The 26287-nt window shown below is 46.1% G+C and overlaps 1 protein-coding gene across 5 annotated transcripts in view; it reads right to left on the bottom strand.

Annotated features, from left to right (window-relative positions):
* Positions 1–26287, bottom strand: part of CDH4 (cadherin 4) — a 911643-nt gene that overhangs the window by 181747 nt on the left and 703609 nt on the right. For all 5 annotated transcript variants that reach the window (XM_077335763.1, XM_077335764.1, XM_077335765.1 and 2 more), the window contains one exon: positions 18588–18732. In XM_077335763.1, coding sequence (XP_077191878.1) covers positions 18588–18732 — 145 coding nt within the window. The remainder of the gene's footprint in view (positions 1–18587; positions 18733–26287) is intronic.

The raw sequence follows: 26287 nt of genomic DNA, 5'->3' as shown, positions 1-26287 counted from the left end.
ATGAAATGGTTTATAGAAGGCCTTCCAGATATGCTAAATAATTATGTTTTGACTACGATTCTATTTGTTGCAACTTCATATCCTTGATGGAACAAGGTCTGGTAGAAGTGGGGGGGCCAGAGTTGTTTAAAGCAGGGGTAGTCAACCTGTGGTCCTCCAGATATTCATGGACTACAATTCCCATGAGCCCCTGTCAGCAAATGCTGGCAGGGGATCATGGGAATTGTAGTCCATGAACATCTGGAGGACTGCAGGTTGACTACCTCTGGTTTAAAGAATATACTGTGTTTGGCATGAGCTTGAAGTGATAAGGGCTAACCCAGGGTCCCGATGCCAAGTCAGAAATTCCAGGTTGCTCTGGAGAGGGAATGAAGGAGTGGCATTGTTGACTTGGTCCAGGCTTCTAAGTCAGTCCTATGAGGTAGGCATGATGTAGACCAGGGGTAGTCAAACTGCGGCCCTCCAGATGTCCATGGGCTACAATTCCCAGGAGCCCCTGCCAGCATTTGCTGACAGGGGCTCCTGGGAATTGTAGCCCATGGACATCTGGAGGGCCGCAGTTTGACTGCCCCTGATGTAGACCTATAAACATGAGGTGATACTATTCTTTGCACAGGTTTTTGATGAAGAAGAATTACCTTTTTTGGTTTTGCTGCAGCTAATAATTTTAAAAAAAAGCATTAAAAGTTTTCCAGTCTGACGTGTATCTGGATAGCTCACATTAGGCAAGGATTCTTGGCCAGGGCTGACACAGGGAAGATCCTTGTGCTATGAGCCAGCGTGGTGTAATGGTTAAGAGCGGCAGCCTCTGATCTGGAAATCCAGGTTTAATTTCCCACTCCTTCACATGCAATAACCTGGGTGACCTTGGGCCAGTCATAGTTCTCCTAGAGCTGTTCTTGCATAACAGAGCTCTCAGAGCTCTCCATCCCACCTACCTTACAGGGTGCTGGTTGTGGAAAAAGGAAGGGAAAGGTGATTGGGCCAGGTACAGTTCTGTTAGAGCTGTTCTTGCAGAGCAGCTCTCTCATTGCTCTCTCAGCCCCACCTACTTCACAGGGTGCTTGTCATGCAGAAAGGAAGAGAAAAGCAATTGGACCAGTCACAGATCTCTTAGAGCTGTTTGTGCAGAACAGTTCTCTCAGAGCTCTCTCAGCACTGCCTTCCTCACAGGGTGTCTGTAGTGGGAAGTGGAAAGGAAAAGTGATTTTGAGCCAGTTTGTGGATCATTCACGTAGTGAAAAGTGGGTTATAAAAAACTCAGCTCTTCTCTCAAAGCAATGTTTTGGAAAACCTGCATAGCCAACCAAATCTCCAATGGCCAATCAGGAGCACTGGTAGGCAAAGCCCCCACTTGATCTCACCTACTTTTCAGAAACACTTGGTGGGCACGAAGAAAGGTGTCAGTAGGTGTCAGCACATGCCCAGAGGAGGGCAACAAAGATGGTGAAGTGTTTGGAGACCAAGACATATGAAGAAAGGTTGGGGGAGCTTGGTCTGTTCAGCCTGGAGAGGAGACGACTGAGAGGGGATCTGATAACCATCTTCATGTATTTAAAAGGGTGCCATATGGAGGATGGAGCAGAATTGTTCTCTCTTGCCCCAGAGGGACAGACTAGAACGAATGGGATGAAATTAATTCAAAAGAAATTCCATCTAAACATCCGGAAGAAGTTCCAGACAGTTAGAGCGGTTCCTCAGTGGAACAGGCTTCCTCGGGAGGTGGTGGGTTCTCATCCTTGGAGATTTTTAAACAGAGGCTGGAGAGCCATCTGACGGAGAGGCTGATTCTGTGAACGTTCAAGGGGGTGGCAGGTGACAGTGGATGAGCGAGAGGGTTGTGAATATCCTGCATAGTGCAGGGGGTTGGACTAGATGACCCAGGAGACCCCTTCCAACTCTATGATTCTAGGAAGCCCTGAAAAATCCTCTAAACACCGAGGGCAGCCCTCCAAAGGAGAGTAGCATCACCGCCATTATTGCATAAGTGAAGGATGTTGTAATTAAAATCCCTCGCCGCTTCTGCCTTTAGCTCTCCTCGTCGATGGCGCTCTCCTCGTTATTGATGTCCCTTTTAAAAAATTAAATAGCTAGGAGTGAGATGTACCCCCCTCGCAAATGAAATTGGAGAAACCTCATAAAAATAAATATCCTCCAGAATCCCAGGGATTTTCTTTTCTTCCTTTCTTTTTATACAAAAAAGAAGATCATTCTATTAGCCTCCCCCGTAGTTTATTTATTTATTTTATCCCTCTGCCAGCTGAGATCCCCTTGAGAGATGAAAAACTCTGGGCTAATGCACAGATGGGGCGCGCCACTTGAAAGTCATCTGGATATTAAGGATTTAAATCTTTTAGCCCCAGCGATCTGAACAGAAAGCCAATTACGGGCCTGAATTAGTTTTCAAATTAAACTGCAATTTAAGGTTGGCGAAATTAATTCTGCGAGGCATCGCCGCACGTTTCCGCAGGGGCTCGCGCGAAGGCGTGAGAGTCCCCCCAAGTTTCCTGCCGGAGCCGGGATACAAAAAAAAGGGAAAGGTGCTCTCCCTCGCAACCTGACTGTGCATTTAATGAAGAAACGGCTCCAAATCCCGCCAGCTGCGTTCCCGGTAAAAGGACTTGGAAGAGTGTCGCTGAGTGAGCTGTTAAAATTATAGGAAGTCAGGAAATGAACGTGGAAAAAGCGAAAATTGTCAGTCAGTTGGCTGTAAGGAACGATCGTTTTTTAAAAGCAGGAGCGGGAGACGGACGATGGGAAAGAAACCTCCTTGCCTCCCTACATTTGAAACATTCCCTAGAAGGCAGCAGTTGAAAAGCTCCGCCAGTTTCCGCACTAGGAACTTTGCTGGCCCAGCTCCCGGAAGCGGAGGCGCAAATACAGGGTGGAAGAGGTGCACCAGGCCGAGCATTCCCCCATGCAAGAACAGGAAGAGGTGGGGTAACCTGCTTGGACTCAAATTCCAGCCTGCAGCCTGGCACAAATCCTCCAGTGCGGAAATGGTCCGCAGCTCTTACAGTGGATCTTGAAACTCATGGACTTCAGAGGCCTCTGACTTTGTGGCTTGGTTCCGACATCGCAGAAAGCCATGGTCTGATTAAGCTAACCATGGTTAATCCCATTATCTGCACTCTGTTAATCACAGGATGGTAAGGGCCCTTCAAACCAGGTCTGAAATTATGGCTGAAAGTTGGAGGGTTAGACACAGTCTTAGATTTTGCATTAAGAGCGTTGAACTAGTGTCTGGGAGACCCAGGTTTGAATCCCCAAACATTCCATGGAAGCTCAGTGTGGGAGTTTGAGCCGGTCACACACTGTCAGCTTAGCTTGCTTCAGAGGGTTCTAGAAATCTATTTTGTGTATTGATAAGACAAGGCATGTTAGTATAGTGAATTTAGTCTTAACTTAGGCCTTTTTTAGCCTAGCTCATTATGCAAGCCTACTGAAGGGGACCCTGGAACCGGAGAAAAGCTCCTAAAAGGGCCCCAAAAATGTAAAAATTGGCTGCTTTTGCTAAATCTGAACTGTTGCTTCTAGGAAAAGATTGAAAACCAAGATGGGCTGGGTTTCAGTGAGAGTTGCCAACTCCAGCTTGGGAAATTCCTGGAGGTTTGGGAGTGCAGCCTGGGGAATAGAGACTTTGGGGACGGAGGGAGGAGGAGGAAGGAAGGAAGGAAGGAGGAGTTGGTTTTTATATCCTACTTTTCACAACCCAAAGGAGTCTCAAAGCAGCTTACAATCGCCTTCCCTTCCTCTCCCCACAACTGACACCTTGTGAGGTAGGTGGAGCTGAGAGATCTCTGACAGAACTTCTCTGTGAGAAGGACTGTGACGAGACCAAGGACACCCAGCTGGCTGCCTGTGGAGGAGCAGGGAATCAAACCTGGCTCGCCAAATTAGAAGCTGCAGCTCTTAACCACTACATCAAGGAAGCTCAGAGGGCACGGGGTAGCCCTATAGCCCACCCCCCAAAGGGATCATTTCTTCTACGGGGAGCAGATGTCTATAGTTTGGAGACCAGGCATACATTCAGGAAACTCCTGCCATTACTGGGAAAGACAACCCTGCTTGGAAAAGCTGAAGGCAGCAGAAAAAGAAGAAGTTGGATTAACTCCACCGAGGAAGTCATGGCCTTCAGTTTGCAAGACCTGAGCAAGGCTATAATTCCCAAAGTGATTCCCAAAGTGGGCGCTACCACCCCCTGGTGGGTGCTGCAGCGATCCAGGGGGGCAGCAATGGGCCACAGGTGCATTTGGGGGCGATGAATAACTATTAAAATTAAAAAAAATTAATTTCCAGGGCGCTGAGTAATATTTTTTCTGGAAAGGGGGCGGTAGGCTAGATAAGTTTGTGAACCACTGCTGTAAACCAAAGGACATTTGGGGGGCCATTAATTCATAGGGTTGCCTTAACACACAAACACACACATACAAGTTGTGATTCAGGAAGGTGGATTTTGTGTTCTTAAAAGGCTGCTCCCAATGCCTCTCGATTGGGTCAAAAAGTAGATGGCTGGGCCATTCATTCCCATCCGTTAATGTGTGGCTAGCTGTTCTCGCCATTTATTACTCCTCCCAGGAGCCAAGAGAAGAATTCCTTTGCTTGTTTCCTGCACAGTTTGAGGTTGGTGGGGCGGAGGCTTGCTACCTTGTAGGCGATAAGGAAATTTCCTTTGTGAAGCTCTCTCTCCTCCACGTACAGAAGGGCATGGGAGAACTCATGCATATGCAAGGCATTTTTGCATGCCTCAGAAGCTTGTAGAGGCACTGGTTTATGCGCACAGATGGCCGGCTGCACACGCCTTATACCTAAGCCCAAAGTCTATCTTGTTCAGTGGACGCACTTAAAACACAGTGAGATGTTGCCTTTAATAATCAGCACCCCCGTTGACAGCATCTCCATGGAAAAAGGCTGCCTCTGGACTGTCAGGAGATGTGGATTTCGCCATGAATATTTCAGAAGCGCCTCGGCAGTGCATCCAAACAGTCCCCGCGAAAGCGGCCCGCTCATGTGGTTTAATCGATATGTATTTTGAACACAGCTTTTCACATAACTAAAGGAAATGAGGTTATTCTTCTCTGTCAGGCACGCGGAATCCCTGGGGATCTTTAAGCTGCCTTGGGTTTTAGAAGCACATCTATCTGTCCCTCAACAACTAAGCAAATACACATTTTCTCACTCTCCACAAGCAATGACAATAGATACCAGGGGTCCCTAATGCAGAACTCATGGGCACCATGACACCTAGAATCATAGAATGATAGAATAATAGAGTTGGAAGGGACCTCATGGGTCATCTAGTCGAACCCCCTGAACTGTGCAGGATATTCACAACCCTCTCGCTCATCCACTGTCACCTGCCACCCCCTTGATCCTTCATAGAATCAGCCTCTCCGTCAGATGGCTATCCAGCCTCTGTTTAAAAATCTCCAAAGATGGAGAGACCACCACCTCCCGAGGAAGCCTGTTCCACTGAGAAACCGCTCAGACTGTCAGGAACTTCTTCCAGAGGTTTAGCCGGAATTTGTTTTGCATTAATTTCCAGGCTAAACAGACCAAGCTCCCCCAACCTTTCCTCATATGTCTTGGTTTCCAAACCCCTCAATATCTTTGTTGCCCTCCTCTGGACATGCTCGTTTGTCAACATCCCCCTTCAACTGGGGTGCCCAAAACTGAACACAGGACTCCAAATGAGGCTGAAGGAGGTCATTTAGAGTCTGCCGTTGGTGCTGTCAGAGGGAAAGCAGAATTCTGTTCTCTGACTTGCACTGGCTCCAGATTGGAGACCGAATCAAGTTCACAATTTTGATTCTTACATTTTAAGCCCTAAATGGTATGGGGCCCCTGCATCTCTGGGACAATTTCTCAAGTGATTAGAACTTTTTAAGTTGATTAATATAGATTAATAAAGTTGTTTAATAAAGTTGGCATTATGTATACAAAACAGAAAAAAGGTACACAATATATTTCTTCATTATACAAATTATCAAAATCCCTTGAGATTACAACCTAAAATATCATTGCTGGTAATTTTTGTATTGCTTCAGACTGGATAGAACCCAAGTTCTCAATAGTTTTATTATTTTGGTAAGCAGTTAATTTAGCCAAGGTATACATTTCCTTTATTTTGGACAACCAATCTTGGATCTTTGGAGTGATATATTCCTTCTACTGCCTAGCCTACACTACCCTGGCAGCTGTAAACAATGCAAAACAATAATCCTTTATTCACCCGAAATTGTTGGGAGGTATTTTAGTAAAATGGTACCTGGATTACATGGAATTTTTAAATCTCTAGGTCCACTGACATTATTTGAGCTATTTCTTCCCCAAAATTATGAGCACGATCACTTTTCCACCACATGTGAAAGAAGTCTGCCTTAAGTGCTCAGAATATACTCAGGGTCTCCGGCCTCAAAGAAGTAAAAGAGCCAGTTTGGTGTAGTAGGTAGGAGTGCGGACTTCTAATCTGGCATGCCGGGTTTGATTCTGCACTCCCCCACATGCAACCAGCTGGGTGACCTTGGGCTCCCCACAGCACTGATAAAGCTGTTCTGACCAAGCAGTGATATCAGGGCTCTCTCAGCCTCCCCTCCCTCACAGGGGCTCTGTTGTGGGGAGAGGAAAGGGAAGGCGACTGTAAGCCGCTTTGAGCCTCCTTCGGGTAGGGGAAAGCGGCATATAAGAACCAACTCTTCTTCTTCTTCTTCTTCTTCTTCTTCTTCTTCTTCTTCTTCTTCTTCTTCTTCTTCTTCTTCTTCTTCTTCTTCTTCTTCTTCTTCTTCTTCTAAAACTGGCATCAAATAAGGCCGGGGCCTTTTCAGCTCTGGCCCCATCCTGCTGGGATGCTGGACAATTGTGAGAGGGAAAGGACCCTTTCAGTTTAGGCTTCTCTCCCTCTCTCCTTTTGACCACTACCTGAATGTGAACTGGATATAATGCCCTCCCACCCCCTAAATAATACTCTCATGTCTACATCTTAATCTGGCAACAAACCTATTCAAAAGGACAGCACTAGAAATACTAGCTGTAATTGATGTTGCTGTAGTTAAAGATGGTTTAATTATTGTTTTGATGTTGTATTATTGTATTGATGTTGTATGCCATCCTGAGCTGGCCTATTGGGAAGGCAGTTTATAAATGGAATAAACTAACAAACATCTATTTACCTATTTATGGCCCCACCCACCCACCTGTCCATTTGTGTATATATATCGATTCACTGAGTGCAAAAGTTGGCTTGAAACTCAACATCAAGAAAACAAAGATCATGGCATCCGGCCCTCTCAATTCCTGGCAAATAGATGGGGAAGAAATGGAGATAGTGACAGATTTTATTTTCCTGGGCTCCAAGATCACTGCAGATGGGGACTGCAGCAAAGAAATTAAAAGACGCTTGCTCCTGGGGAGGAAAGCTATGGCAAATCTAGACAGCATCCTAAAAAGCAGAGACATCACCCTGCCAACAAAAGTGTGTTTAGTCAAGGCTATGGTCTTCCCAGTTGCAATGTATGGCTGCGAAAGTTGGACCATAAGGAAGGCCGAGCGTCAAAGAATGGAGGCTTTTGAACTCTGGTGCTGGAGAAGACTCTTGCGAGTCCCTTGGACTGCAAGGCGAACAAACCGGTCAGTCCTAGAGGAGATCAACCCTGACTGCTCTTTAGAAGGCCAGATCCTGAAGATGAAACTCAAATACTTTGGCCACCTCATGAGAAGGAAGGACTCCTTGGAGAAGAGCCTAATGCTGGGAGCGATCGAGGGCAAAAGAAGAAGGGGACGACAGAGAATGAGGTGGCTGGATGGAATCACTGAAGCAGTAGGTGCAAACTTAAATGGACTCCGGGGAATGGTAGAGGACAGGAAGGCCTGGAGGATCATTGTCCATGGGGTCGCGATGGGTCGGACACGACTTCGCACATAACAACAACAACAATCGATTCACTCCGAGACCAGCCTGAATCTTGGGAGAATTCCAACCATTATAACAGATACACCGTGGAAGCATCACTGCTATTTTAACCTGCTGTTATTTATTCAAGTCAATTAAAAAGTTAATTTGATCTCTTTTACTTTTGTATTTTATATAATTGTACTCTGCGAGGGTCCCGCAGATCCTTAAACTGTGTTTGGTGCTATGGGCCCCGTGAACCCTTAAACCACTCCTGCACAAGCACAAATACAAAAGGATGCACACAAGAAGGCCAAGCACAGGAGACAAGATGAGCCGTTCTTTAAAATATCTTGGTAAAAAGGAGTGTGTGAGAGAATAAATTCAACAGCACAGTGCCAGTCACCACTGAAACAATGTTATTTTCACCTGCGCAGTCCATCAAAGGCCAACGAACAACCAGAGACCCTGCTTGGCATGAAACCCATACCTAAATTTTACAACTGTATACCCAGATTCTATAACTATAAGCATTTTAATACTTTTGACAAATCCAGCACTGTTTTTAGGATTGGGACTGTGTTTTATCAGACACGCTGCAAACTGCACTGAGCCCATGAGGGAGGGCGGTATAAACATTTAATAAATAAATAAACAAAATAAATTAAACCCTATTGAGGATCCCTGAGATAGTGGAAGATCTACAGGAGTCCAAGCTCCTACTCTCATGCCTTGAACAAACCTTTGTTGGTCTTAAAGGTGCTACTGGACTTTGATTTTATTGTTCTCTTACCTGTGTTTGACTAGACAAAGGGAAAAAAACTGAGACAATCCCAAAAGGCACCTTAAAGCTGAATTTTGGTCCTGGCCTGGTGGAATGTTCTGCCGTGTAAGATCAGGGCCCCGTGGGATCTCAGACAATTCCACAGGGCTTGTAAGAGAGAAATATTCTGCCAGGCCTACAGTTGAAGCCCAAAACCCTCTGATCGACTTGCCTCCCTATCAGAAACGACCAACCAATTTCAAAGGACCATCTTTATGACCCCCCCTCTTTCTCTCCCTTGAAAGGAGAGTGGACAATTGCTTAATATTTGTTTTATTGTTATTGTTATTATTTGGATTTATTACCCACCACTCTCAGCAAAGCCGGCTCGTGGCGCGTTACAACGTAAACAGTACAATCCCCTAAAACCAATAATTAAAATACAAACTACCAGAAAGAGCAACAACCAACCCACCGCCTACACCCGCTGGGAGCCAGGGGAATATATCTTCCCTTTGCCCTGGCAACCACAGACCTGGTGGAAGAGCTCCGTTTGGCAGGCCCTGCAATTTAATATATTTATTAAATTTATATTTTTATACCACTTTTATATGTTTTACCTCTATGGTAAGCTGCCCTGAGTCTCACGAGATAGGGCAGTAAGTAAATATAATCTATGCAATACAAAAGAGCGTGCGTATTTCCAACAACATGTTAAATGTTCCAAACCCTCCAGATATAGCCCCGACCCACATGAGGTGGCTTTGGAAAGTTCAGCAAGCCTCCTAAAAGGGCAGTGTGTGTGTGTCGGGGAAAGGTGTTGGTAACTGGCTCTCCTGGTGAGAAAAGCAGCTTGACATCACTTTAAATTTCCCCATGACACCCCTGTCAGGGTACAGGAAGAAGGCTCCCTGCAGCCTGACAGGGCAGTATGGGGTGGGAGGAAGAAGGAGCCAGAAAGTGACTGTCCTGATGGGGAAAGCTGCTTGCTGGCTCATTAAATTCCCCCTCCCCACTGCTATGTCCGTGAAGCCTGATGGGGCAGTGCGGGGGGGGGGGGGGGAAGCCGGCAAGTGCCTCTCCCAATGGGGAAAGGTGCTTGTTGGTGTTTTAAACCTCCCCAACCTTGACAGGCTGCAGGGATAAGGCTACCTAGTGCCCATTGCATTCCACCGCACAACGGGCTTCACTTCTAGTCATAAATAAAACAACACACTATTATCCCGGTACTTTTATACATTATTTTAATTATGGAACATGGCATTAGAAACCAGCCACCAGTCCTTAATGGTCATTGTAACTCTTCATTTGACACAGCAATGAAACAATTTATCCATCTTGTGTCCCTGTGTGCAGGTGTTTGTGGTACAACTGGGTCGAAGGGGCTGCAAAGCCTCCTTCCTGTCACTCTTTGCAGCACGGAAAAGCAATTTCCCCTCCAGGCATATTTTTCCCCCCCCAAAACTGAAGGCAACCTTGATGAAAGTCCACTCCGACCCGTAATTCTGTCTTCCCCAACAGTATAGAAAACTCTCTCCATAATTGGCTTTCCACTTATTATAGACAGTACTGCTGAAAGAGGATCAGTCCATAAAAATTATGAACAGGTGGTGACTCCCAGCAGATGAGGAAGGGGGGGGGGAATAAAAGATTCCCTGCCACAGAGGAAGAAAAATGCTGCCTTTTTGTTCTGCCAGCACCCGATCCAGTTTCCCTTGGACAAGTTCACAAAGGAGACCATTTGCTTGGAAAGAACCGAGATCCTGCTCCATCCACTTTACTGGGGGGAGGAGACGTTGGAATGCAAAGACCTTTATCCATTCTTGAAATGAAACTTCTACAACTAGGAGAAAACTTTGCTGATTAAGACTGCTGGAGGGACCGGGAGGGGGACTTTTGGGCTCTGGGTTTCGCAGGAGTCTTTAATAAAAACTTAGTTGTGTTCTTCATAGAGAGGCTGAGTTCAAAGAAGCGGAACATGATTGGAAGGAACTAAAACACGGCCTTTTTGGAAAGAGACGCTTTCAATCAAAAGCTGGGTGGTAAATCAAAACAAATTCCAAGGGGAGGAGAGCTGATTTGGCATCTTTCTCTGCACATTTTTTTTAAAAGTTCATTATCTTGACGCGTTCCGCATTTGTTTCTGAAGCTCGGCAAACCTCCGCGTTTAACGAAAAAGCTGTTCGAGGCTTCATCTGCATACCCTCCATGCTAACGACATGAGATGTAGTTAAGCAGGATTTATTCTTCTGCATTTTGAAAAGCAGAGGGAAGGGAGTTTTCCTTCTAATGTGCGTCTAGGGGGCAATCTAAAGTCAGCTGGATATGCCGTTGCTTACATGGACTAGCGGTTTTATTCCACTTGAATTTTTGGCTTTCAGTGACATGAATGCATTGCTTGACATTGACCCATTATGCACGGGCCGGAACGCAGCAGTAGGGCATCGGGGAAAATCCCTGATTATGCATGCCAATACCGCCAGCACCAGCGTGTCCCGGCCCAGGCCCTTGGAAGACCCGCGTTAACAAAACGTGGAGTCCTGGGACTCCTGAGGGCACAGGTGAGGGCCAGCCTGACTGAGCCCCATGGATAATTGGAGGAGCCAGGCTTTCAGCCCAGCTCCTCCCCCAACCTACGGCATCCCTGCAGGAATGCCTCTCACCCATGCCGGTTTCTTGGCTCTGCAGAGCTGACAGGGGTGACCCCCCCACCCCCGCCATTGTGGGAGAGCAGCATGCTGCTCCCCACCATCCTGCACTGGGGGCCCCCTGCCCCCAACATGGTCCTTTCCACTGGAGATGCAAGGGATTGAACCAAGTACCTTCTGCATGCAAAGCAGATACACTGCCACTGCCAAGTCACAGTCAAAGTACCTTCAGATACTGGTTATCTGATGAAGGAAACATTGGTCCTCATAAGCTCATACCCTGTAGAACTTTGTTGATCTGTTCCTGGGCATTATCTCACTAACACCCTCCCTCCAGTTGAACAGTACAGGTTGAATGCCCCCAGAATTGGATGTTCTCCAGCATCATTGCTTCCCTGAACGAGAGGTTAACAACTCAATTCACACATGAGTTAGATCACTGGTCTATCAAGAACAGTATTGCATAGTATGACTGGCAGTGGCTCTCTACTTCCCAGTCTTTCATATCACCTACTACCTGATTCAAACTGGAGATACCAAGGAATGACCTCTGGGAACTTATGCATGCTACGTGGATGTGCTACCATTGAAGCTAGCCTCACAGAGGACCAAATCTTTCTTCCCAATGGTCTTTCACAAGCCAGAGACGGCAGATGCATCTCTGGAAGCGCACTTTCAGCATCGTTGGCAAAAACGGAACACTAGTGTTTGAATAAACAAATACAAAGATATGTGAAGGCTGAGTTCGGCAGGAGAACAAGGTTAGAATCATAGAATCATAGAGTTGGAAGGGGCCATACAGGCCATCTAGTCCAACCCCCTGCTCAACGCAGGATCAGCCCTAAGCATCCTAAAGCATCCAAGAAAAGTGTGTATCCAACCTTTGCTTGAAGACTGCCAGTGAGGGGGAGCTCACCACCTCCTTAGGCAGCCTATTCCACTGCTGAACTACTATGACTGTGAAAATTTTTTTCCTGATATCTAGCCTATATCGTTGTACTTGAAGTTTAAACCCATTACTGCGTGTCCTCTCCTCTGCAGCCAACAGAAACAGCATCCTGCCCTCCTCCAAGTGACAACCTTTCAAATACTTAAAGAGGGCTATCATGTCCCCTCTCAACCAGCTGACACCTATATCTGCAGACCCCAAAGCACCCATACGTGAGATCCCAGCCAAGAGCTTGACATTGCCTGTCCCTCAAAGGCATTGCACCCCAATTATAGCCATAGAAGCAGAACGAGAGCTCCTTGTGGCTCTGTCTCTATGAAATTTAGCAAAGGCCAAGAAAGAAATTCAATATCCATAAAAACCTTTTAAGGAGAATACAGGATAAGTCAAGGAAGAACCACACCAAGGGCCAACACTATCCCTTCTGAATAGGAGAGAGAGTTCTGTGCCCATATTATACTTTGGGATGCATGATACCCCCTGGCTCCCTCCTGGAAGACCACTGCTGAAACCAGGGAACCAAGTTTTCTGCTGGCAAAGCCATCCCCATTCTGATTTAATAGCTTAAAGGCTTATCTGGATTTGGAACAAGAAGAGGCTACAATTTACGAGATCTGTCATCCTAACGAAGCGGGCTAGTTTAACATTTGGTTAACTCTTTTCTGTATCGATCGGTGTTTGAATAAGATGTGGGGAAGCTTGATCTGCTATGGAAACGTCAGGAGGATCACAGCTCATTTGAAATTACATGAGAGCTCCTTGGTAGTTTGCCTGATGAATCTCTGATGGAAGTGGAGGAAGAGGGTGGGGAATCTTTTCGTACAAGGAGTCTTTAGGGTGTGGAACATGCTAATTCCTAACCAAACTTCAGGATAATTTTATAGGATTTCAGTGCTGAGATCTCCAGCTACCACCTTAAGGTGGGAACCCTAGTTCAGACCAATTGTTACCAAGCTGTCTTTCTGAGTATGATTTCATGTAAACAACAGGCGTTACGCTAAATCAGGCGTTATGGGCTGGATTCTGGAGAGAATATCAGTGGGTGCAAGGACGTCCATCATGGAATGCAATTTCCCCAACTTGTACCTTCTGCAGAAGCCTAAAAACTCCCTTTTGGAACCCAGTTCCGCACCAACAGGACTGGGAGGTATTTGGAGGTTCTCCATGAGGCAGGAAAATCATGCTTTGTGAGCAAAAGTTCTTGCACCTGGAGAAATGGTAGTCTGTATCCAAGCATCCGTATCCACAATTTGTTAGTTTGTTATTAATGTTATTTTTCACAGGGACTACTTTCAGATTTCACATCTGTAAAATCAACATTCAATAACCAATACATTAGGAATTTAGAATCCCTTTATGTCCTGTTGTTGGCCATCCAGAGAAACTTAACGGCCACTGTGTGAGGCAGGATGATACAGAGATGGACCATTGGTGTGATCCACGAGGGCTTCAGAGGAACTGGTTAGCTACAGAGTGAGTCAGGCTGCTGGACTAGATGGACCACTGGTCTGTTCCACCAGGGCTCTTGGGATTTATTTATTTTTATTTTATTAATTGTATTTATATACCGCCACCCCCAGGAGTCCCGGCTCATGGCAGTTTACATATAAGAAAATTCCATACAATCAATAAAAACCCAATAACATTTACTCAAAAAAAAAAGGTTCTAATTTCCGAAGAAGAAGAAGAAGAAGAAGAAGAAGAATTGGTTTTTATATCCTGCTTTTCATAACCTGAAGGAGTCTCAAAGAAGCTTACATTTCCCTTCCTCTCCCCACAACTGTCACCTTGTGAGGTAAGGTGGGGCTGAGAGAGCCCTGAGATTACTGAAGAAGAAGAAGAGTTGGTTCTTATATGCTGCTTTTCTCTACCCGAAGGAGTCTCAAAGCTGCTTTCCAATCACCTTCCCTTTCCTCTCCCCATAACAGATACCCTGTGGGATGGGTGAGGCTGAGAGAGCCCAGATATTACTACTCAGTCAGAACAGTTTTATCAGTGCTGTGGCGAGCCCAAGGTCTCCCAGCTGGCTGCATGTGGGGGAGCGCAGAATCGAACCCGGCATGCCAGATTAGAAGTCTGCACTCCTAACCACTACACCAAACTGGCTGAATGAGACATAGCGATCAGTTTGAGCTCAGACAAGCCGAGACTTGGGTGTGGTTCCAAAGAGCTGTACATAGCAATGGGGGGAACCCCCCCCCCCTTATGGAATGTTTTATCATTTTGAGATCTGACAGAACTTCTCTGTGAGAACAGAACTATCAGTCTTGAACTTGCCAGCTTGGAGCATACAAACTGCAATTCTGAGCGCTCATCTGAACATCTATTTTGCTCTTTCATGGTCAATCAACCGTAGAAGAAAGATATGAAGAGTTGTTTTTATACCCCGCTTATTATTACCTGGATGAGTCTCAGAGTGGCTCACAATCACCTTTCCCTTCCTGAACCCCACAATACATACCCTCTGAGGTAGGTGGGGCTGAGAGAGAACTTCTCTGTGAGAACAGCTCTAGCAGTACTCTAGAGAGCCAGTTTGGTGTAGAGAGCCAGTTTGGTGTAGTGGTTAGGAGTGCGGACTTCTAATCTGGCAAGCCGGGTTCGATTCCACACTCCCCCACATGCAGCCAGCTGAGTGACCTTGGGCTCCCCACGGCACTGATAAAACTGTTCTGACCGAGCAGTGATATCAGGGCTCTCTCATCCTCACCCACCCCACAGGGTGTCTGTTGTGGGGAGAGGAATGAGAAGGCAACTGTAAACCGCTTTGAGCCTCCTTCAGGTAGGGAAAAGCGGCAAATAAGAACCAACTCTTCTTCTTCTGATGATGATGATGATGAGCCCAGGATCACCCAGTTGGCTGCACATGGAAGAGGAGTGGAGTGGAGAATCAAACCCAACTGGCTACTGCCCTTCACTGCTACACCAAGCTGGCTCTTCCAGTATGGTTGCCTGGAGAGCATTATGCTCTGCAAATACCAGTGTTCGTGATCCCTGGCTTTTTCAGCCCTGGCTCCAATCTGGCGGAATCAGTTGCTGGTTATAAACTCAGACCCTAACTGAGCTGTCAGAGTTCCTCAGGGCCTGCAGTCCTCCACCAGGCTCATGGTTGAAGCCATGGCGATTATAGAACATAGGCTTGTCCCTCCTTTCCTTGTCTTACTACCCTATGGTCAGTTTCTGGCATGGGGTAGAAAGGAGAAGAAGAGTAGGTTTTTAGACCCTGCTTTTCATTGCCCAAAGGAGTCTCAAAGCAGCTTATAACCACCTTCCCTTTCCTCTCCCCGCAACAGACACCCTATGAATTTCCTGCATACCAGACTGGCCAGGATCTCTGGTTTTGGGAGGGGCACCACCTGTGATCCTCCCGGCGCTTCCATAGCAGATCCAGCTTCCCCAACTGGGGTCACTGTGGGTGGGCAGGTAGTTGTGAATTTCCTTCATTCTGCAAGGGGTTGGGCTAGATGGCCCATGAGGTCCCTTCCAACACTATGATTCTAGAAGCTTCTCAATATCCAAGTGGGAAGCATCAAAATCAGTCAAGAGCAAAAGAGCTTCGCTGCTATTTCCTTAAGATGTAAGGCAAAATACTTTATTCCTGCTACACATTGCCAGCTTAGCGCAATTCCTCACGAGGGAGAGAGGCAATCCATTCCAATTGCCTGTCCCCTTGTTAAAAATAGTGTCCTCTGTGGTTTTCGGATGACAACTACCTCAGGCGACGGAGAAGTTATGACAAATATCTGCTGACACAACCCAGGTATCATGTGATATTTAACCCTTCTGCTGGGTAAACAACAATGGAAGACAAATGTATCCAGGGAAAACAACCTCATTAAGGCTACCTGGAGACCCGGCTTTCACTGCCGCTTCACAGAAATAGCCTACATTTCTCATTAAAAAAAAAAAAATCCTCCACATCAGTTACTATTAAGTCGGTTGACAGATAAAGATTGCAGTCAATTGACTGTCTTATTTTTTTTCCCTCAGACAAATTGGTTTCACGGACTAATTAGTATGAAAATACTGGATCTGTCTCAAGGCAGGTGGTCGTATTTTGAACAGGATGAAGAGAACCGTTCTCCCTGACTAAAGACTAAAGAACCTTTCTGTTCCCCCCGGAGAGCAGCTCACCTGTGTGGAGAGACGAATGCAAGGGATTGGATCCTTTTCAGAGGAAAGAGCTTTAATGAAAAACCAACCAAATTTCACATTTTGGCAAACGGGCTACTGTAAACAGAGCGTTTTCCTAGTGTTCAGTCTACGGAAGGCTTTGGGCCCGTAGCCACATGGGTTGTTGCCTAGGCTTTCAAAACCCAGAGATCCAATTCTAGGGTCCATGTGAGTCATCTTTCTCCAAGTCAGCAAATAGCTCACTTGTTAGTGCCAGAGCTGAGATGCTCTTTAATTAGAGTGGCCAACCTCCAGGTGACATCTGGAGATGACCAAGATCAGTTCCCCTGGAAAAAAACAGCTGCTTTAGAAGGTAAACTAAACATTATATAGTTCTCTCCCTGTTCCTCAAGCCCATGGCTTGGATCCAGATATAAGGATTTCTGCTCCTGGAGAATGTTATAACTTTGTTGCAGAATGAAAAGGTCTCCTCCAATCCTGTTGCTTGTATGCTAAGAACATAATTTTGGGTTGCTACAGTGGGGGAAGGCTTTATAGAGCCCGTTTGATGTAGTGGCTAGGAGTGCAGACTTCTAATCTAGCATGTCGGGTTTGATTCTGCACTCCCACACATGCAGCCAGCTGGGTGACCTTGGGCTCTCCACGGCACTGATAAAACTGTTCTGACCAAGCAGTGAGGGCTCTCTCAGCTTCCCCTCCCTCACAGGGTGTCTGTTGTGGGGAGAAGAAAGGGGAGGCGACTGTAAGCCGCTTTGAGCCTTCTTCGGGTGGAGAAAAGCAGCATATAAAAACTACTCCTCCTTCTCCTTGGCAGGAATCCTTGCATCCATGGAAACGTTACTCTGGATCATAGATCCATATGCTGTCCTGAGCATTCAAGAACTTGCTGAAGAGAACAGATCAAAATGGTGCATTGGAATCCTATGGAATTTATCCCTTTCCTAGGGAAGTACGTCTGAGAATATACTGTGTATTGTTAGAGAAACAAGAACTGCCGTGCTTGATCTAATCAAGGTCTACTTCATCCAGCAATCTAAGAGAGCCAGTTTGGTGTAGTGGTTAGGAGTGCGGACTTCTAATCTGGCATGCCAGGTTTGATTCTGTGCTCCCCCACATGCAACCAGCTGGGCTCACCACGGCACTGATAAAACTGTTCTGACCGAGCAGTGATATCAGGGCTCTCTCAGCCTCACCCACCTCACAGGGTGTCTGTTGTGGGGAGAGGAAGGCGAATCAGAGCCATGACAAACTCTGGCTTTTAAGCAGATAGCAGAACCTATAGCCTGACTGGCCCAGGCTAAGTAGATCTTACCAGATCTTGGAAGCTAAGCAAGGCTAGCCCTGGTTAGTACTTGGAAGGGAGGCCACCGAGGAAGTCCAGGGTAGCTATGCAACAGCAAACTACTACTGTTTTCTTTTTGCCTTGAAAGTCCTATGAAGTTACCGTAAATCAGCTGCAACCTGCTGGCCCTTTCAATTACCACAACCCGTTGGTACTCAAGATGACTGCTTTATTATCTGTGCTGGGCCCAGTGGCTACACACCTGTTCAGTGCCCTGGTGGTTGCCCTTTTGCCTTCACTGTTTTCTGAGTTCCTCCTCCACCGGTTGAATAAACTGGTAGTTCACTAGCAAACTTCCCCTTGAATCATATATTAAGAAGTCATGGTGATAATGTCCGTTCCTTTTTTGTTTATCTCAAGTATCTTTCCATTAGAGGAAATGTAGTTCTAAACACATGTTCCACTTAGCAGTCATAGTTCATAGCTCTTGAGGAATCTGTCTTCCATGAATCTGACTATTCCTGGCACAGATTGGTTCAGTAATAACCAATAATATACTTCAGAGCTATTGAATAAAGTCTGCATCCAGTGGCACTTTTAAGACCAATTTAGTTTATTTTTGGATAGAAGCTTTTGGGTGCTTAAAGCTTAAACACAAAATTTAAGTACATTGGATTTTAAAGATGCCCCTGGACTCCATACTTTGTTCTTTCACTTTAGACCAACATGTTTACTCACCTAAATCCTACTTCTGAGCTAAAAATGCCCTGTTCCCTGGAATTCCTCCATCCATCACCTTGTTAAAGCTCTAAGAAGAAACAAGTAGTAATTCCCCAGATTCAAAAAGGTGCAACAAAGAAATCTCTAGAGGGACTTTGCCCTTTGAAGACCTTCCTGATCATTTTACGGAGTTCTTCCTATTGTACCTGGTTTAGATCCTTCATCAACAGATCCGTTGTAGACTTGGTTGATGAACTCAGGTCTGTTGTCATTCATGTCGATGACATAGATGTAGAGGTCGATTGGATTCTCCACTTTGTTTCCGTTCATGTCCACCGCGTGAGCTCTAAGCTGTTAAAGAGAAGGAACATTATGTCAATAATGCGATTTTGCAACTTCAGCCCTTTCAAATCCTTGCCAGTGAGGGGATTTATGAAGGTTGGTATTAAGAGCCAGGTTAGTGCCATGGTTAAGAGCGGCGACTTCTGATTTGGCCTGTTGGCTTAGATTCCTTGCTCCTCCACATGCAGCCAGCTGGCTGTCCTCTGGCTAATTACAGTCCTGATAAAAGCTGTTCTCATAGAGCGATTTGTCTCAGAGCTCTCTCACCCTCATTGACCTCACAGGGGAGAGAGGGTAGGTGATTATAAGCCATTTTGAGACTCCTCCGGGCAGTGAAAAGTGGGGTATAAAAACCAACTCTATTCTTCTTTTTCTGGAAGAAATTGATATAGGGATATTTTCAGGACCGTAGCTACGGTTATCCAACACATTTTTAAATGTGCAAATCGCACTGGAATTGGGCTTTGATATGTGTTACAGTTTCAGGGTCTGTTTTAAAATTTGATCATTGACAACGAAGATTTATTCATTTAAGAACATCAGAAGAGCCCTGCTGGATCAGACCAGTGGTCCATCTAGTCCAGCTTCCTGTCTCACACAGGGGCCAACCAGTTCCCCTGGAGGACCGACAACAAGGCAGATGGGCCGAGGCCTTCCTAAGAACATCAGAAGAGCCCTGCTGGATCAGACCAGGGGTCCATCTAGTCTAGCTTCCTGTCTCACACACTGGCCAACCAGTTCCTCTGGAGGGCCAACAAAAGGCAGAAAGGCCAAGGCCTTCATAAGGACATCAGAAGAGCCCTGCTGGATCAGACCAGGGGTCCATCTAGTCCAGCATCCTGTCTCACACACTGGCCAACCAGTTCCTCTGGAGGGCCAACAACAGGACACAGAGACCATGGTTTTTCCCTCATATTGTCTCCTGACTTTGGGATACAGAGATGGAATGCCTCTGAACATGGAGGCTCCCGTCAGTCACCACCATGGCTAATAGCCACTGATCAACCTATTCCTCATGAATCTATTGCTGTAGCCATCTCTAAATCCTTTGGCAGCAAATGCCACATTTTAATCATTCCTGTTGAAGCTGCCAGAACTTGATGGTCTCCCACATGTTTAGCATAATGCCCAGCATTCGCTGGCAGGGGCTCGTGGGAATTGTAGTCCATGGACATCTGGAGGGCCGGTTTGACTACCCCTGCTTTAGATACATGTATGGAAAATTCAATCCTAAGTGATTTTGCTCAAGGACTTTGCCATTTGACCATTTGAGAGCCAGAGTGGTATAGTGATTAAGAATGTCAGACCCTAACCCTCCTCCACCTGAGGCCTGCTGTCTGACCTTGGGCCAGTCACATTTTCCCTCTCAGAACTCCCTCAGCCTCGCCTACCTCCCAAGGTGCCTGTTGTGCGGAGAGGAAGGGAAGGTAATTGTCTCCATTTCTGTACTGGAGACTCCGTGCCGGGCTGCAGGCTGGCGTTTGAGCCAGGGCAAAGTGCCCTGGCTCTTTCTGCTCCTGCACAGGGGAGCATTTGGCCCGGCGTACCTCATCAGCCCCGGATTTGTGCTCCTGCACAGGAGCCAGGACAGTGAAGTCCCCAGCGCAGAAACAGTCCAAGCCACTGTCAGTCTCCTTAGGGTAGAGAAAAACAGGATATAAAAATGAACTTTTCTCCTTCTTTCGAAGACCCAAGTTGATCATTGGATCTTCTTTCCGCATACATATCGGCTTGCTGACAAGCACAAACACAAACATTCTAGAAAGTTTAGCAAAGGGGGGAAAAAACATGCTGCTCCCCCCTTCTTTGGCAAGACCTGTTTTCCTTAAATTTCGTTCTAGTCTTTCCTTTCAACCATTTTATCAGAGACAGTACTTGGGTTGACAGGCCTATAATTTCCTGGGTCCCTTTCTCACCTTTTGGCCTAAATTGGCGTTACATTGGCCACCTTCCCGTCTTTTGGCAAGGAGGCTGATTTTAGTAAAACATTGCATATTTTAGTTAATAGTTCAGCAATTTTCATCCTGGAGCTCTTTAATAATTCTCAAAGGCCACCCGGTCCCCGTGACTTGTTACTTCCAAATGTCACCCTTTGTCACCTTTATTGGACACAGTACCTTTGATAAACTAGCAGGGGAGAGGGGGAAACAACAGCAAAAGAACACCGTTCAAATGTATATCTTCAGCATTTTCAGATATAGAAACACAAGCAGAAGCATTCCGTGAATTTCTCCGCCTTCTTCCTCCCTTGCAGAAATTGCCATTAAACGGTTTCCTGTTTCTAATGTACTTAAATGGGTATTATTATTGTTGTTTTTGTTCACTGGGTTGCAAGTGGATTCTGGCTCCCGCAGTGGGTCAGTCTACTCCGCATGACAAAAGGAACAGTAATGTTTCTTAATGGATGTAACATCACGCAAGGAGCATTAAGATTTTTGGTCAAGCTGTCCCTGGGGACCTGGGGGAGTTGACCTGCCCCAACTGAAAGGAAGAGACAAATGAGCCTGCATCTACATAAAAAGAAAAAGTAGTTTCAGATGCCCGGAGAGCCTGGGAGGGAAGCAGACAGACTCTGCCTGGAGTGGATTTGCCTCCTGCCCAAATGCACGCTCGAAGCCCTTAGATTTGCCCTTCACTGAATCCATCGGAGAAATTCTGTAGACGGAATGGGAGAAAGGAGAGATTTCTCCCAACTGTTAAGGAAACACAACTCTTGCAGAGTGCAGCATGTGAAGCACAAGTCATGAGTTAGGCCTTCTGTGGAAGTGGTCACCAGAAGCTGGTTACAGGGGTAGTCAAACTGTGGCCCTCCAGATGTCCATGGACTACAATTCCCTTCGCAGGCAGGGGCTCATGGGAATTGTAATCCATGGACATCTGGAGGACCACAGTTTGACGACCCCTGATCTAGATAATGGTAGTGCCAAGACACTGTTCACAAGTTACAGGTTTATTTGTTCTCTTTGCTCCCAAGGTCTTACCATGAGTCGTGACATGCTCATTATACCCATTGTTCACATGCTACCTGTTTACCTGTTCCTGTGTCCCTTCCCTACCTTGACATGTTAGTATGCTTGCTTTGTCCAATATTATTCTACAGACTAGAGGCCAAAGGGAGAAGGCAATCCTCTTGTTTCCAGAGTGTTCTTTATTGCTCTGTATATGTATGGGTTAAGAGCCTCTTGTGGTGCAGAGTGGTAAGGCAGCAGTCTGAAAGCTTTGCCCATGAGGCTGGGAGTTCAATCCCAGCAGCCGGCTCAAGGTTGACTCAGCCTTCTATCCTTCCAAGGCCGGTAAAATGACCCCAAGGGTCAGACATGACCCGGTGCTTGCACCGGGGATACCTTTACCTTTTTTATATGTATGGGTTAGAATACTTTATAGTGTCTGTACACATTTTGCATGGGAAACTGGTATTTTGTTCAGCACGCCTAATTCTTTTTTTACCTAATTTCAAATTGGACTGAGGGATCTCAGCATAAAGCATAAAAGTTACGCTTGTAAGCTTGCCCTTTAGCTATAGAAAGGAAACACCTTGTTCTCTGTTCGCCACTTCCTTCAATAAAGAGATTTCCTTCAACAAAGAGTCTGCTTATTGAGAGTTCAATGGAGGCTTGACAGGCAGAAGGTGCATCTCAGATGAGACATGTCTCAAATTAGACATGACCACCAAGACACACTTGGTGAATACCCTAGGAGTGGTGGCAAGCTCAAAATGAAAAGCCGTGTACTCATACTTGACGCTGTCACATGCAAACCCAAGATATTTCCCGCATACCTCATGGGTCGCTAGGTTCTTGAGGTCAAGTACTGCAAACCATTAGCACCTGTCTAGCATGGGAAACACCTTCTGAAGAGATAACATCCTGAATTTGGGAACAAGTCAGCCAATGACAGGCTGAGATCCTTTTGCTGGCCCCATACCTTCATCACATGACCTTGGATCCAGTTCTCATTGCGCCCTACATCATCAATTGAAATTGAAAGGGTACAGAGGAGAGTGATGAGGGTGATCTGGGGCCAAGGGACCAAGTCCTATGAAGATAGGTTGAGGGACTTGGGAATGTTAAGCCTGGAGAAAAGGAGGTTGAGAGGGGACATGATAGCCCTCTTTAAGTATTTGAAAGGTTGTCACATGGAGGAGGGCAGGATGCTGTTTCCGTCGGCTGCAGAGGAGAGGACGTGCAGTAATGGGTTTAAACTACAAGTACAATGATATAGGCTAGATATCAGGAAAAAAATTTTCACAGTCAGAGTAGTTCAGCAGTGGAATAGGCTGCCTAAGGAGGTGGTGAGCTCCCCCACACTGGCAGTCTTCAAGCAAAGGTTGGATACACACTTTTCTTGGATGCTTTAGGATGCTCTGGGCTGATCCTGCATTGAGCAGGGGGTTGGACTAGATGGCCTGTATGGCCCCTTCCAACTCTATGATTCTATGATTCTATGATCACTAAATCCTTAAAGCAAATTTCAGTACGGGTTCACATTTCATTGGCTGGATTTCTGGCTTTGATTCACTCCAAAGTATCTTTGGGTTCTCCTTGGGTGTGAGCCACGCCATTCGTTTCGGCAGAAGGCGCTGGCCTATGCACATCACAACTTGTGGGACCTCAGACTGCTGGGTCAGCGCGCTGAGCTATATGAAAGCAATCCCATCCAGCTGCCGGGCCTCTCACCTCTGGCGGGGAAATGCTTCCTTGCCGGCTCAGCTCTTGACACAAATTAGCCATTAAAACAGATGTGTCAGCCAGGACGCGGGTCTGCTTGTACCGCTGCTGCAGGTCTAAGTGAGATTACTCGACTTTGCGCTTGCTGAATTGCTTTTTGCTCGAGTGCAGCCCCATGGACAAAATGCAGATGTATCCAAGCCTGGGGTGTGCGACAAGCCGATAGGCTTATGCTGCAAAGAAATTACTTAACTCCTGGAGATTTCAAACAAGAGCTATCAAATATAATTAAAACTTGGGCCGGGGAAGGGAGGGGAGGAGAGACAGATCTAAAAGGCTGAGTTATCTGCCTCGCACTCGGCTTTATCTCGGAAAGGAGGCGTTCTTGCGAGCGGAAGATAGAGTGAGAAGCAAACTAGCCGCCGTGGCAGTTTGAAGATAATAAACTTTAATTCTAGCTGAGAATTACTTTTTTTCCAAGGGCAGGCTGACCTTTGACCCGTGACATTTTTGAAGAGCTGCCTTTAACACGGGCGAGGATTGCTTCTCAGACCCCGGTCAAGGAAGTTAACGCGGGCATGGAGTCCAGAGACCATTAAAGCATGGCATACAAATGATTCTTTTTAATATTAAAAAATGAAGATTTGCTTGTTTTTGAAAAAAAGAAAGGGGTGTCATTTTTTTAAAGGAAACCATGAGAAATCATAACAAAGCGGCAGACAGTGAGAAAGAGGGGAGGAAAAAAGAAGAAAGAAGGAACACAAGACTCTCAGCCTAAATCCAGAAAGTTCTGACCGTGGCATCCTTCTGCTCAGGATCTACAGTGATGGTAATGAGATCTCTGGCAGTGATTGGCTGAATTGCTGTGATGTCACAGAGAGGTGGGAGCAGGCATCAGGAGGACTTATTTTGTTTGCCTTGAAGTTTTGCTTGTTTCATCAGATCTGGCTCTTCTGTGGCTCACCGGATAGGCTCTCTATGGTCTTATCTCAATTGACATGCCATGTCCGGCATGCTTTACTCAGTGTTTGGGGTACAGGAAGGCCATCAGAAGGAAACAGGGGGACTCACACACAAAGGAACGTTGTGTGTAAGAATCTGGAAGGTGGGCAAATGCTCTCAACCCGCTTTCTTCCGCCTCCCAGTTCATACACCTGCAGCTCCCTGGACCTGATACAGCCAACCTCCTCTGTTCATCAAGCTGCCATTCTCAAACTTCTTGATCTCACCTTTATTGAGCTCTGACCAACTATTACTAACTGCACTGCTGGTATTCAAACCCGATCTCCATCCTGACCTTATTCCTCTCCTGTTAGGGTTGACAGTTGGGTCTATGATCTGATATAACCTCCTGGGAAAAACTTGAAACTGTCCTCAGTTCTCTTCAGGAATATGAGAGTTTCTGGCCATTCCTATAGATCCATAACATCATTTCCAGAGCTTCCCAGGAAGTGACATCACACCATCGCTGATGGCCCACTTGTTAAATTTGCAAATAACACTAAACTGGGAGGGGTGGCAAACACACCAGAAGACAGAATCAGAATACAAGATGATCTTGACAGGCTAGAAAACTGGTCTTAAATAAATACAATGAATTTCAATAGTGATAAATGTAAAGTTCTACATTTAGGAAGGAAAAATCATATGCATCAGTATAGGATGGATGAGACTTCTCTTGGCAGTAGTATGTATGAAAAGGATCTGTGGGTCTTGGCAGACCAGACACTGAACATGAGTCAGCAGTGTGACTCACTAGCTAAAAAGGCAATGGGATTTTGGGCTGGATTAAAAGAAGCATAGTGTCCAGATCACATGAAGTAATGTTACCACTTTACTCCGCTCTGGTAAGACCTCACTTGGAATACTGTGTTCACTTTTTGGGCACTACAATTGAAGAAGGATGTAGACAAATTGAAGCATGTCCAGAGGAGGGCTACCAAGATGGTGAGGGGTTTGGAGACCAAGTCGTATGAGGAAAGGTTGAGGGAGCTTGATCTGTTTAGCCTGGAGAGAAGACGACTAAGAGGTGATATGATAACCATCTTCAAATACTTGAAGGGCTGTCATAGAGAAGATGGAGTAGAGTTTTCTGTTGCCTCAGAGGGTCGAACCAGAACCATTGGATTGAAATTAATCCAAAAGAATTTTGGGCTAAACATCCACAAGAAATTCCTGACAGTTAGAGCAGTTCCTCAGTGGAACATTTTTCCTCAGGAGGTAGAGAGTTCTCTTTTGGATGTTTAAAAGTAGAGGCTACATAGTCATCTGACAGAAATGCAGATTTTATGAACTTAGGCAGGTTGTGAGTGGGTGGGCAGGAAACAATGTATCGGTATTTGTCTCTTGGGGCCCTTCCTTGCATACCCATGGTAGGTGAATTTCCTTCCGGCCAGGCTTGAGTCTGCAGATTCTTGGTGTGTGTGTGTGTGTGGGGGGGGGAGAATCACTTGGACATGAAATTGGGGTCACTGTGGATGGGCAGTTAGTTGTGAGCTCCAACAATGTGCAAGGGGTTGGACTAGATGACCGTGGAGGTCACTTCCGACTACAATTCTATTCCTTTGCTGCAGGAGGAAGAATTTTGTGGCATGGAACATTTCTGTCATGAAGTGGTCCTTCCATCCTTCCTTCATCTGAGAATGCGTCACTGGCTCAAGTTCACTTATCAAGCTTTCATGACACCAGTGGGGATTCAACCCTGTTTCCCAGATCCTAGTCAAGGAGTAGCCAAACTATAGCTCTCCAGATGTCCATGGGCTACACTTCCCATAAGGCCCTGCCAGCTGGCCCGCCCTGGTAGTTTAGCCCCAATCAGGAGGGAGCCCTCAGCCAGGAAGGTCTAATAAGGCTTCAGCTCTTATCTCCAATTCTCTGCTGCTTTCAGAAGTTTGGTG

The sequence above is a fragment of the Paroedura picta genome, chromosome 4 (genome assembly GCF_049243985.1).
Source record: "Paroedura picta isolate Pp20150507F chromosome 4, Ppicta_v3.0, whole genome shotgun sequence".
Lineage (NCBI taxonomy): Eukaryota > Metazoa > Chordata > Lepidosauria > Squamata > Gekkonidae > Paroedura > Paroedura picta.
Note: the sequence above shows the minus strand (reverse complement) of the source record. Positions and strands in the feature narration are given on the sequence as shown.